The 12,852-nt window shown below is 50.9% G+C and overlaps 1 protein-coding gene across 1 annotated transcript; it reads right to left on the reverse strand.

The window, feature by feature from the left end:
• Nucleotides 1–445: 445 nt before the first annotated feature.
• On the reverse strand, nucleotides 446–6,261 carry Thrsp (thyroid hormone responsive). Its single transcript, XM_006979893.4, has 2 exons — nucleotides 5,678–6,261; nucleotides 446–1,058 (listed from the first exon to the last, which is right to left on the reverse strand). Exon 1 carries the CDS (start codon nucleotides 6,147–6,149, stop codon nucleotides 5,697–5,699), a length of 453 nt encoding a protein of 150 aa, XP_006979955.2. The 5' UTR covers nucleotides 6,150–6,261; the 3' UTR covers nucleotides 446–1,058; nucleotides 5,678–5,696.
• Nucleotides 6,262–12,852: the final 6,591 nt, after the last annotated feature.

Raw genomic sequence — 12,852 nt, forward strand, 5'->3', positions numbered from 1 at the left:
GATGGATAGTCTGACAAAGCTTTGCACCTGGACGGATCATGCTGGAAAAGACAGCTCAGTAGCTGCCATAATCTGTTGAAACATCGCCACGAGAAGACCACACCTAGGAGGCAGAAGGTATGTGTTGGTACAGGGTCTTATGTAGCTTGGGCTCTCCTGGAACTAACTCACAGCGATCCACCTGTCTCTGCCTCCAGAGAGACAGTTCTTTACAGCTCATCAAATCCAAATGCTGCTCAAACCCTTTTTTTCTTTACAGACCTATATATAATCAGATTAGATTTTAGAGGTGAATAAAATTGGTAGGTACTTGATTTCAAATTAGGTAACAGTATGGATATAACAAATTGTTTCTGGGCAAAATCAGATGAATTTGGTGTCTGCGAATGTACTTGTGGAAATTATATTAGAGAAAGTGCTTAAAAAAACATACCAACACACCATGTTGTTTTTTTCTTTTTAATTGTTACTGCAATAAATAGGTTTATAGTTCACTTGTGCTCAGCCTCATCAGTGGTCATCAGATCCAACAGGGTGAGTAGCTCATCCCACACACTCAACTACCTCAGCCCCCTTCAGGAAGTGAAAAACAAGAGCTACATACGGCATGTCCTCTAAGGAAGGGAGGAGAAACGCCGACTGCTGGAATGTCAGCACATGCCATGTGAGGTAGATACAGCACTCTGTCTCATATGTGAGGGAATGTGGGCTCCGGGGGGGTAAGGCACTTGAGACATGGGGCACCAAATGGCATCCAGAAGGTGGGGTGTGAACTTCGGCCACTTGTAATACCTTCGCTTTCTACGGATCTTCGCCGTGTGAACCTCAGTCACCACCTCAAACTGCTAAGGAAGAGAGGTTGAAGCAAGTTGAAGGAAGAGAAAGTCTTAAGGGTGAGCTTGCAACGGAGTCCACAAACGCCATCAGCGGGGGTTGGGGAAGCATGCCGGATACAAGTCCTCTTCACTTCCGGCTGGGTCCAGGCCTTCCTTTCTGATCTCAAGGCTGAAGCACCTTTGAGCCCTCGTCAGAGTCTCCCCTCTCTCGGGTAAAGCGATCTGCAGAATGTGTAAATGTTTACAAAGCCAAACGTCAAAAGAAAAAGAATGTAATCAAGCCGGGCAGTGGTGCCGCACACCTTTAGTCCCAGCACTTGGGAGGTAGAGGCAGGCGGATCTCTGTGAATTTGAGTCCAGCCTGGTCTACAGAGTGAGTTCCAGGACAGCCAGAGCAGTTACACAGAGAAACCCTGTCCCAAAAAACAAAACAAAACAAAATTATTTTCAGTTACATGAATCTATATAGTCATGAGTCAAAGACCCATGAGTGTAGAAGCTCGTGGGTCTCGAGGGGCCGAGGCTCCTTCCGAGATCACAGAACAAGATAGTGTCAAAGCCTGGACTTGCAGCGCTCGTGGGAGTGGGGTACAGACGGAGGGTTCCTTCCTTTAGGCCCATGGAAGGACTCTGACCTCTGAGTGGCCCTCATTCTTCTGCTCAGAGGCCCTGTGGGGTACACAGGCTGTGGAGAGCCAAAGATGTGGGTTTGAGAGGGCGACAGAAACCTGGTGAGAGCCCTGGGGACTCTGTCTGTAATTTCAAACAACTACTGCCCCTGCTTGCTGAAACAGAGGAAGACAAAGAGTGCTAGTGTTACTGTTTGAAAGCTAGTAGCACTTCAAGCCTGAGGCACCAAGGGCTGTCAGAGCTGGGCTACCACTGTCTTTTCTCTCCATCCTGTTAACAGAAGCTGAGAAGCAGCAAGGCTCCAGAGAGGCCTAGGGTGCGTAGCGGACAATAGTGGAGCTAAGAGAAGAGCCCGGGTCTTTGAACTCGTCTCCATACCGCCTCCGTGGATGAAGACCAGGTCGTATACCATAGGGCTGTTATGGTATACAAGTGCTGCTCTGGCCTCTAAAGTTGTTTGGTTCATTGGAGAATGTGGTTTCAACCACCTCTGCTGTCCCCAGTTCCCGTTCCCACCACAGGCTGCAGGCTGTGTTGCTCTAGAGAACACAGACCCGAGTCAAGCTGGGGTAAGCAGCTTGGAAGCTTACCTTACTTCTCAGTCTTCCAGTGTTTTCCATGTGTTTGGTTGGTTGGATTGATTTGGTGTGGGTTTGGAGACAGGGACCTGTGTAGCACAGGCTGATCTCAAGCATGCCATGCAGCCTAGGGTGGCCTTGACCTTCTAATCCTCCTGCCTCTACCTCCCAAATGCTGGAATTACAGGCATGCACCACCATGCCTAACAGGTCTCCAATGTCTTTCTATAAAAGTTAATTTTAGGGGTTGAGGATTTAGCTCAGTGGTAGAGCACTTGCCTAGTAAGCACAAGGCCCTGGGTTTCGGTCCTCAGCTCCAGAAAAACAAAAACAAAAAAACAGTTAATTTAAAAAATGGACTGGCAAGATGACTTAACCTACTAAGAACACTGGCAGCATAATCCTGGGTGGCCTGACCTTGATCTCTGGAACCCTTGGTGGAAGGAGAGGCCAACTTCCAAAGGTTATCCTGCAGCACAGGAGCCTGCCCGTGCTTGCACACACACCATACACACACACACACCGTACACACACATCGTACACACACACCATACACACACACCGTACACACACACACCGTACACACACATATCGTACACACACACCGTACACACACAACAATAATAATTTCTCCCCACCCTCCAGGAGGGGTACCGAGGACCAAACCCAGAGTCTTTGGCTTGCTAGGCAAAGTCTTCAATGACTGAGCTAAATCCCCAACCATTCGATAATAACAAAATTTTAACGTGATGGTAATTCATCGAATAATTAATATGCAAGTGATTTAAACACTATTCAATTGCCAGTCATTACTTGACTACTATTAATGTGCTATGGAGAAACAATCGAGGAATCACAGTAGCTCCTCCTCAGCTCCCCAGCTCTTTGCTGTTCATCGATGAGCAGGAAATGAGGCTCGGCTCTCCTGAGGCTCCTGGCTGTCGACCCAGCCTGGTTGTATTCAAGGAGCTCCTTGGAAGGCAGCCTGGGAAGCTGGGCTTTCCCCTGGAGGGAAAGGGAAGGAGGGCCGAGGCTGACAGGTGAGGTTTGAGGTGGAGAAAGGAAAACAGCTTGGAAAGTACCTGGAGCAGAGTTTCTGTCGGGTCCCTGAGGGAAGGGAGGCGCGTTGGTCTGGTCTTTCCAAAGGGACGGAATGAGTATGGTGGGAGGGACCCTCGGCTCAAAGTCAGGCCGGTCCTGCTTTTTGTTTGTGTGTGTGTGTGTTTGTCTGCTTGGTTAGGTTTAGGGATTTTGTTGGTTTGGGGGTTTTTGGTTTGGTTTAGTTTTTGATTTTTTTGAGACAGAGTTCATCTGTGTAGCCCTGGCTGTCCTGGAATTAGCTCTGTAGACCAGGCTGGCCTCAAACTCATAGAGATCCACCCACCCCTGCCTTTGCCTCCTAAGTGCTGGGATTAAAGGTGTGCACTGCCACCCGGCCTAGGTTTGGGCTTTTTGAGGCCGGTCTGGACCTCCCAATTCTCCAGCTTCTGCCTCTGGTGTCAGGGGTACACAAGGTCTCACCTGGCTTTTAGTCCCTTTACCAACTCCATGACTTCAGAAGAGTCACTCAATTCTCCAGCTTTAATTTCCTTACTAACAAATGGAGGTACAGTTCTTTTATATTTATTGGGGGGGGGGGGGCAACGCACCGGCCACAGTGCACATATGGGGCACAGAGGACAACTTGTAGAAGTTGACTCTCTCTACCACCATCTGAGTCCCAGGGATCAAAATCAGGTTGTCAGACTTGGTGGCAGGTAGCTTTACCTGCCCAACCACCTCACCCACCCTGGAGGTACCAATCTAGTCTCTCTCTGTCCTGCATAAGGTGGTGTGTAACTGAAATGGGCTGGCAGGTGGCCCCTGGTCAAAACCAGCAGATGCTGCAATCTGACTTCTCCCAATCCCTGCCTGTGGGGGATCCATGACCCAGGCCCTTTTCCTACATGCTACCCTTTACCATGACTTGTTTGCTTGCTGTTTATTCTTGTTTCACAGTCCCAGCCTCTATGCACGGGCACATGGACTCAGGGATTCCCAACAGGCACATGTCATGCCCTCCTGTGACTGGCATAATTCAAGACAGTTGCTGTTTGTCCAGTTGCAACCTGGGATGGTTAGAGCATCCCTGACCATCTCAGGAGCACTGGGAGCAGCTTTACCTGCATGCCTCTGTGTGCCAGGAAAGGGCAGTTTCCCATGCTCTGAGACAGTGTGGGCACCAACACGCAGAAGTCACAGAACACATATACACGAACACATATCCTGGTTAGGATCTTCACTTGCTAAATGAAAACACTAACCTCATCTTTGGCACGCAGGCACAGTGCCAGCTGCAGTCCCAGAATCTGAGGGGCATGCAGGAGGATGGAAAGTATTTTTATTTTATATACATTGGTGTCTTGCTATGGGTGTCGGGTCCTCTGAACCTGGAGTTACAGACAGTTGTTAGCTTCCATGTGGGTGCTGGGAATGGAACCCAGGTCCTCTGGAAAAGCAGTCAGTGTTCGTAACCACTGAACCATCTCTCCGGCCCTCTATAATCATATTTTTAAAGAAGTAGACTTTGAAGTTGAGCATAGTGGTGTATGCCTTTAATCCTGGTACTTGGAGGCTGAGGCAGGAGAGAATCTGAGTTGCCAGACCAGCCTGATCTACATAGCAAGTTCTAGGACAGCCAGAGCTTTCTAGAGAGACCCTGTCTCAAAGAAGGAGGAGGAAGAGGAGGAGGAGTTGTGGCTTTGGGGTGGAGAGATGGCTCAGCAGGTAAAGGTCACCCTCGGAGCCTGGAGACCTGAGTGTGATCTCTGGAACCGGAGTTAAAGGAGGAAGGAGAGAACTTACTCCACAGAATTGTCCTGAGTTCCACACGCATACCAGCACATACTCTCTCATAACACACATCATGTACACACACAGTATAATAGCAGCTTTATAAAAGGACCAGGCAGATGATGGTGCCTGCCACCAAGTCTGATGATGAGAGTTCAATCCCCCGGACCCACATGGTGGAAGGAATTGACTCCCATAAGTTGTCCCCTGATCTTCCCAGGTGTGCCATGGCACACCCCCCACTCACACATACACTAAAAAATAACAAAAGTTTAAAAGCTTTAAAAAAGTTGACCTTGAAAGCGGGACATGGTGGCACACACCTTTGATCCCAGTACTCAGGAGGCAGAGGCAGGTGGATCTCTGTGAGGACCGCCTGGACTATAGAGCGAGTTCCAGGACAGCCAGGGGAAACCCTGTCTGAGGGTGGGGGTGGGTTGACTTTGAGAATAGATTCATTCCAGTCATAGTCTACAAACATTCATATATTTACTAACAAATGCACAGCACGCGTGTACGCACACTCATGCACGCACACACGCACTCGAGCACCCGTGTACTCAGGAGGGAAGGATTCATAGGCTACATTTCCATTCTCTGTAGGAGTTCAGTCATTGCTTATCAATTCTGGGTGAGAATGCTAGGGAGGCAGGCCCAGCTCTGGGCCTTCCCACTTGTTAGTCCCAACACCCTGGCCGGGAGAGTTCCCTTGCCTCCTCCTGCTGAGCTATAGCACCATTCCTCTCCTCCCTCCCACGTGTCCCTTCATGGATTATCACCGGCTAGCGTGACTGCCGTTACCTTCCTCGGAGTTGGAGGCCTACGGGACCTGTCCCGTCATTTCCTGGTACTTCCGCGTCACCTCCTGGGCTTTCCGGGTAAGGTGGGTAAGGATGTGATGGAGTCTGGAGAAGTGCAGGTGAAACTGAGCTTCTAGGTCCAGCTCCCCCGAGAGCCTCTCTTCTTCCGCCTCCTCTGCCTCGGCGGCCTCGTTCTCAGGGTCTCTGGCTTCGGTGCCCGCCACCTTAGCCTGCCACTCCTCCCTCGGCAGCAGCCCGTGCTCCACTTCCACACAGATGGTCTTGAGCATGGTGAAGTAGGTATAGAGATCGGGGGCTCCCTCCTGGACTGAACCCCCGTGCCCACTCAGCTGCACGTCCCTCAGGAGGCTGGGGATCATCACCACCTGCTCCATGTTCCGCACCACAGCCGAGTACCGATCCATGACCGTCAGCAGGCAGTTCTTGGGGTAGCGTTTAGTTAGAACTTGCATGGCTGCTCCCTTTCACACAGAGTCCAGCAGACTGCCCCGGCACTATTTCTAGGCTTTTGAGCAGACAGCAGATTGACAGAGTGCCAAAAGCCAGCCACTGGACCAACACAGCCCTGTTTTAAGCCAATCCCAGAGTTTGGTCCCCGGTGTCTGTATCAGGTGATCCATCTACCGAGAGACAAGCCTGCCAGCCTTCTGCTTGTCATTTCAGGTCTGCATGACTGCCTCAGTGAGAGGCCAGCTCTTCCTTCAGCAGCTTGCCCAGCCAGTTAAAGGGAAGCTTTGTCCCCTTGGCAGCCGGTACACTTGACTGCAGGCAATCAATAGTTCTTTGAGGTTACCTGAAGTCAGGTTGCCTCTTTGCCCCTTGCTCCCCCCCCCCTTCCCGCCCAGCGCACACAACTCACTTCTTCAATCTAGGTAACTGGCTTGGAAAGGAACACAGGAACAGTACCCTGAAAAGGAAGAGCTTGCTGCAAGGCAAAGCCCTGAAACCAGGGCCGGCAGTCCAGTCACAGCGGGTGTTGTCATGCTTAAGTCCTAGCTGTCCTCTTTACAGGAGTACTTTTCCACCAAGCACCTGCCTGTGACAGAGCTGTTGGCAGGGACACATTAGCCCAGCACAGCCCATATCAGTCAGGAGTCAAAGACTCGGCATCCAACTGTTTCCTAAACTGAATTGGGAAAGAGCAGTTTTTCCAAATGTGTTAAGTTAAAGAATTTGCCAGCTGTGATGACTGGAACCAGTCAGGCCAACTCTCAGGAAGCTGAGGCAGTGGGATCACCACCAGTTTGAGGCCAGCCTGGGCTAAATAATGAGTTCCAGGCCAGCATAGGCTACAAAGTAAAATCTGGCCTCAGAGAAAACCAAAACTAAAACCAAAAACAATTTCGGGTTTGGAGATGTCGCTCAGGAGTAGGATTCATAACGTGCAGGGGCTCTGCATTTGATCACATCACCACAAAAGAAAATAAATAAACAAATGAACAGAGTTAAGTACATGAGGGTTTTGTTTGTTTGTTGTTTTGTTTGTTTTGTTTTGTTTGTTTGTTTTGGTTTTTCGAGACAGGGTTTCTCTGTGTAGTTTTTCACCTTTCCTGGAACTTACTTTGTAGCCCAGGCTGGCCTCGAACTCACAGAGATCTGCCTCCTGAGTGCTGGGATTAAAGGCGTGCGCCACCACCGCTGCTGCCCTGCGTACATGAGGGTTTTGATTGGTCGGTTTTTAAACATTTTATTTTATATGTATGAGTGGTTTGCCTGTTTGTATGTCTGTGTACTACACGGTGCCTGGTGCCTGAAGAGGTCAGAAGAGGGCATCTGATCCCTGAACTGGAGTTACAGACAGTTGTGAGCCACTGTGTGGGTGCTGGGAATCAAACCCAGGTCTTCTGAAAGAGCGGCCAATGCTCTTAACGGCTGAGCCATCACCGAAGCCCCCTTTAAAGAGGGTTTGGGGGATGGGTCATGTGATGTTCATGCTTGATGCCTACGGAAGCCGAGAGAGAGTACTGGATCCTCTGGAACTGGATTTACAGGTGTTGTAAGACATCATGTGAGTGCTGAGAACTGAACCCAGGTCCTCTGTGAGAGGTAAAAGTGCTCTTTGAAGTAAGTATTTCATTGGTTAACTTCTAGCCCTGTAGTCATGTATTTTACCCTTTCTGGAGAGAATTTCTTCCAGTACTCATGCTGAACATGGGTCCAACCTAAGGCCGTGAGGCAGGACGGTGTCGTTAGGGTCCTGGTGTTAGGTGTTGCTCACAGCCGCCATGCAGCAAGACTCCCTGCTCGAGCATGCACCTATAAACCGGGAGGTTTGGAACTCTGCAGAGGAAGGAAGGCCTTTGCAGCCCTGGTTGCGAAACTCTTCTTGAATCCACATCCAGGTCCCTAAGGGCATTACCCTCTGCCTAGTGCCCAAGCCCAGGGCCGCAAGGGAGAACTGGTAAACAAAGTGTTCTGTTGTGGTCAGGCCCGGGAGAGCTGCCTCCAGCGTGGCGTGGAGGACAGCCAGAAGGGCCCCGCAACAGCTGCCTCCTGCCTCTTTCACCCAGTGGCCAGGTCATCCCTGGGCCTCTTCTGCAGCAGTTAGAAACCTCAAGGGTTAGTCTTTGCTATGACCTCCGCACCTTAGATTCAAGGGCGGGGGGCTCCTCCAGGGTACCTGGCCCTCATGCCTCACGGTTTTGTTGTTTGGGGTTGCTTTTTGGGGGGAGGGGGGTTTGAGTAGTCCTGGCTGTCCTGGAACTCACTCTGTAGACCAGTCTGGCCTCGAATTCAGATCCCAAGTGCTGGAATCACAGGCGTGGCCTTCCTTGCTCAGTGTGCTTCAGCGTTTATTCTGCCTCTGTGTGGATCTTTAAATCCCACCTGAAGCCAGCCTGTTCCCAGACACGTTTCTGGGTTTGAAGCAGAGGAACAGAGTGAGTGAGTGTGCTAGCAGGAAAGGAAAACAAGGTTAGCCATCAGGTGAGTAAATGAACTGTGTGCATGAACCGGCACAGAACACATGGGAACCACAGGAAGGAGTGAGAGGTGTCTGTCTGCATGATCAGAAACACCCAGACAGCAGACTACTGACCAAGACAGCCTCCAGGTCTCCATGACAGCCAGAAAGCCCTGGATAAAATGTGACCAGCCTGTGTTCCCATCAGAAGACAGACTGAGCTGCACAGGCACGGGGACCTGAGTTTGCTCGCCAGCTCCTACATAAAATGCTGAGTGTGATAGTGTGTGCTTATGACCCAGCACCGAGAAGATGGAAACCAGGGAATCCTTGGGCTGGCAAGCCTAGCTGAATTGGTGATCCCCAGGTCCCGGAGAGTCTCGATCTCAAAGAGTGGGGGGATTCCTGAAGAATGACACCCAAGGTTGAACTTTGGCCTTTACATGCAAGCATACACACATACACTCATGCACACACCCACGCACGGGTGCACAAAGACAGACAGTAGTCCGAAGGCTGGACTCAGGCATTCTAGCTCTAGAGAAAGAAGGGAGGCAGGAAGGGGGAACAGGGTCTTTTCAGGGGTACAGTGTTCCTACTTTTATAGATACCATATCTGATTCAGCTGGGCCGAGGCAGGCGAGAGGCCCTCAGAGAGGAAAGAAGCGTAGAAGCTGGCCTAGTTCTCCAGCTACAGTTAATTTCCCCTGCCTGGGGCTGAGGAGATGGCTCTGCAGATAGAGCCCTTGCCTAGCAACAGCGAGACCCTGGGTTCTGAGATCACACACACACACACACACACACACACACACACACACACACACACACACACACACACGTCTTCCCTTCCAAGACTACAACCACATGGAGAAACTGAGGCTGGCTAACGTGACTCCTGGAGTAACCTCACCCTGAGTGCTCCAGGCTGGACAAGCTGCATTGGCCCCAGAGGGACTGCGGTCAAGGGCCTGGCCAGGAACAGCGTGTGGATGTGGTGCAAGGGTAAGCTGAGCAAGTGGTACCCAGGCTGCCAGGCCCCAAGTAACCTCAGCTGGCCCTGAGCCCAGGTGACTGCAGACCAAAGTAGGGACAGCCTTTCCAGTTTAAAAATGCTATCTACACGCACGCGTCACCTAATGTCTGTGGGCCCCCAGCTGCTCTGCTAGGCTGCTAGAAATCTCTCTCTTTCCCTCTCCCTTTCCCCCTCTCTCTCCCTCCCCCTCCCCTCTTCTCCCCTCTCCTTTCTGGGCTAAACACAAAGTTAGAGCCTTTTCAGGCATACATCCTGCTACTGACCATCTACCCCCACCCTCTAGGCTGTTTTCCTTGACAGTTTCACTCCAGCCCTGACAGGTGAGGTCCAGAGTCAGAAGCATGACAGACCGAAGGGTGTAGCTAGCCCAGTATAAAGCGGGGAGTCTGACCTCCACTTACATGTGTGCATACCCCAAAGTCAGAGGCCTTCTCTCTGATCTGCCCCGTCCCTGCCCTCCGTGGCTTAGCCCACACAGTGCGCTCGAAGCCCTAGAGAAGCCAGTGCCCCAGAGCCTCCTCCCGTGTGTCAGCACTGAGTCCCGCCAGGCAGCTGCGATCTGGGGGAGAGCCGTGGTGAACTTATGAAACCTGGCTGCACCACCACACTGTCCGCGTTGTGCCGTACATCAGGGAGACGGAAGGTAACACACCAGAGTCACCCGTGGGACCTCCAAAGCAGCAGCCTCTGCTGTTTAGAAACCAGCCACGCAGCTTCTCGGGCCCTGGCCAGCCTGGGAAGAAGACAGTGGAGCCAGCTTCTGTGGTCTATCCCCCAAGACCAAGGAACAAGTGCTTTCTGTCACCCCCGAACCCCCTGAAAGGGACAGCTGGCTCCACACACGACAAGCCTCCGCAGACCTCAGTCTCCCCGCTAGAAACTGGAGGAACTGGGCTAAATGGGGCGATTTTTCGAGCTGAAAGAAATTCTTCTGGATATGGAGACATCAAGAGTCTAAGGACTGTTTATTGAAGAGGGGACAGGGGCCCTTCCCTGGAGTCCTCAGTCATACCAAGAGGGCCGGGTTCTCTCTACTTCTGCTGGCTGTAATATGAGTCTGCTCTTCAGAGAACCCGCTGCAAGCAGGGCTGTTACGGCTCTGTACGAACTCCTGACCAGAGTGGACCCCGGAAGCTGGCAGGTCTTGCTCTCCAGCCCCACTGCCCACTTCCCCCATCCAGCCCACCCCACCCCCAGTTCTGGGAAAAACCAGTCCTTCCTGTGGCTGATGCAATGGGATCACGGGCCAGTATCCCAGGCCACACTGGGCTCCCGAGACTGTCGAGCAGGAGGAGTGCTCCTCCTCAGAGTGCTCCCTCATCATCCTGTCCGTCACAAAGATCAGACGCTCATGGCTGCAAGACTGTATGGTGATGTGGCCACCCAGCCCCTAAAGTTTACTGATGAGGAAACAGACCCCAGTTTCTATTTCCAACCACATTTTGCTTTCCTCTGCTGGGAGAACCTCACCTGCCACATTTGTCACTTACTCTAAAACCCTGTCACCAGAAAATGCTTGTCACTGTTTTGTGCTTATCTGGAAACCCTTGGAAGGCAATCCAGTGTGGGGAGCCCTGTGGCCTAGTTTTGGATCAGTATGTGAGTGCTTGTCCAATGGGACTCCAGATGAGGCAAAGCCCACGGGGGCAGTCTCACATGGCAAGAACCAGTGGACTTTGAGACAGTGCAGAATACTGCTGGGACCGTGCGGCCTGCACACTCTCTTCTCTATAGTAATAGTGATGATTCTCTTGGCGGTTTTAGTGTCATTTGTCAATCATGCATTGGAAAGATGGGATCATTCCTGGAAACCCCAGTTTTTCTCCAATGTATTCCCCTAAAATTCTTTGGGAGCTGATGCTTCTCAGGTTTCTTGCCTGGGGATACCAGCTGTCACTTGCGACCCCGGAGCTGTTCCGATTCAGTGCTGATGGGATCTGAGGTAGATCTCCCCCATTTCTATAAATCTGTTCTGAACAACATTGTTGTTGTTGTTCTTAAAGAATGTGTACCTGTGTTTATCCCCTTTAGTTTTGTAAAGACAGGATGCACCTGGCTTGATATTTGGCCAAGCTAGTGAAATGGTAAGTGTTGTTTTGGTTTAAAGAGGCTTTGATGTAAGGCAGGAGAAAACATATTTGGCATATTTGTTTTTGCCAGCGGTTAACGCTGGAGGATGGGAACACTTGTTAGTATGGAAAAACAGCTTGTTTTTGATGCATGAATAAAGGTAGCTGTAGCTATTTGAGGCTGGAGACTCATCTGGTAGTCGGACAATTCATTTCTTCCAGCTAATGCTCCTTCCCCGCCTCGGGACCTGAACCCAGGCTTCAGTGACCTCGGCAGTCCAGATCTTCCCTCTTCCTCTGCTCTGCAATTCAGGATCCTGTTTCCTTCCTTGCTTACCAAAAGGGTGAATGATATTTATTTATGCATTTATTTATTTATGCATTTATTTTACTTATTTATTTTCAAGACAAGGTTTCTCTGTGTAACAACCCTGGCTATCTTGGAACTTGCTCTGTAGACCAGGCTGGCCTTGAACTCACACCTGCCTCTGCCTTCCAAGTGCTGGGATGAAAGGCATGTACCACTGCCAGGAGGTGGTGGTGCACACCTTTAATCCCAGCACTCAGGAGGCAGAGCCAGGTGGATCTCTGTGAGTTTGAGGCCAGCCTGGTTTACAGAGTGAGTTCCAGGATAGACACCAAAACTACACAGAGAAACCCTGTCTCAAAAAAAAGAAGAAGAAAAAAAAAAAGTCATGTACCACCAGTGCCCAGCTCTTACTTATTTATTTAAACAGGTTTTGTGCAGCCCAGGCTTGCTTGGAACTCCCTATGTGCTAAGGCTGGCCCTGAACTACTTGGTCTCCTGACTCCACCTCAAGTGCTCCAAAGGATAAGTGGTGAGGGAAAGGCCTGGGGATCTGGCTTCTCGCTCTCTCTTCCAGGTTGTATTTTTCACTGCTTCTATTATTTTCACTCCACTGGGCTCCCCTGAGTCAAGAACTGGCCAGGGAGAGCTCATCTGGGAAGACCAGGACCCAAAGAGCTTGCTTGCATCCTCGGCCTTGGTCAATCCCTTTCTCAGTGAGTTGCACATATTTAGAACGGTGGATCTTACCCTCCAGGGCCAGCCCCCAAGCTAGGATCTAGCCAGTGCCCAGGAAGTGATTGGGGACCTCTTGCCCACTCTGGACAAGTGCTGGCAGGAGTCT

The sequence above is a fragment of the Peromyscus maniculatus genome, chromosome 1, assembly GCF_049852395.1.
Source record: "Peromyscus maniculatus bairdii isolate BWxNUB_F1_BW_parent chromosome 1, HU_Pman_BW_mat_3.1, whole genome shotgun sequence".
Taxonomy (NCBI): domain Eukaryota; kingdom Metazoa; phylum Chordata; class Mammalia; order Rodentia; family Cricetidae; genus Peromyscus; species Peromyscus maniculatus.

Bases quoted from the DNA above. Each gene is read 5' to 3' on its own strand.
- Thrsp (XM_006979893.4), bottom strand. From the start codon at position 6,149: ATGCAAGTTCTAACTAAACGCTACCCCAAGAACTGCCTGCTGACGGTC.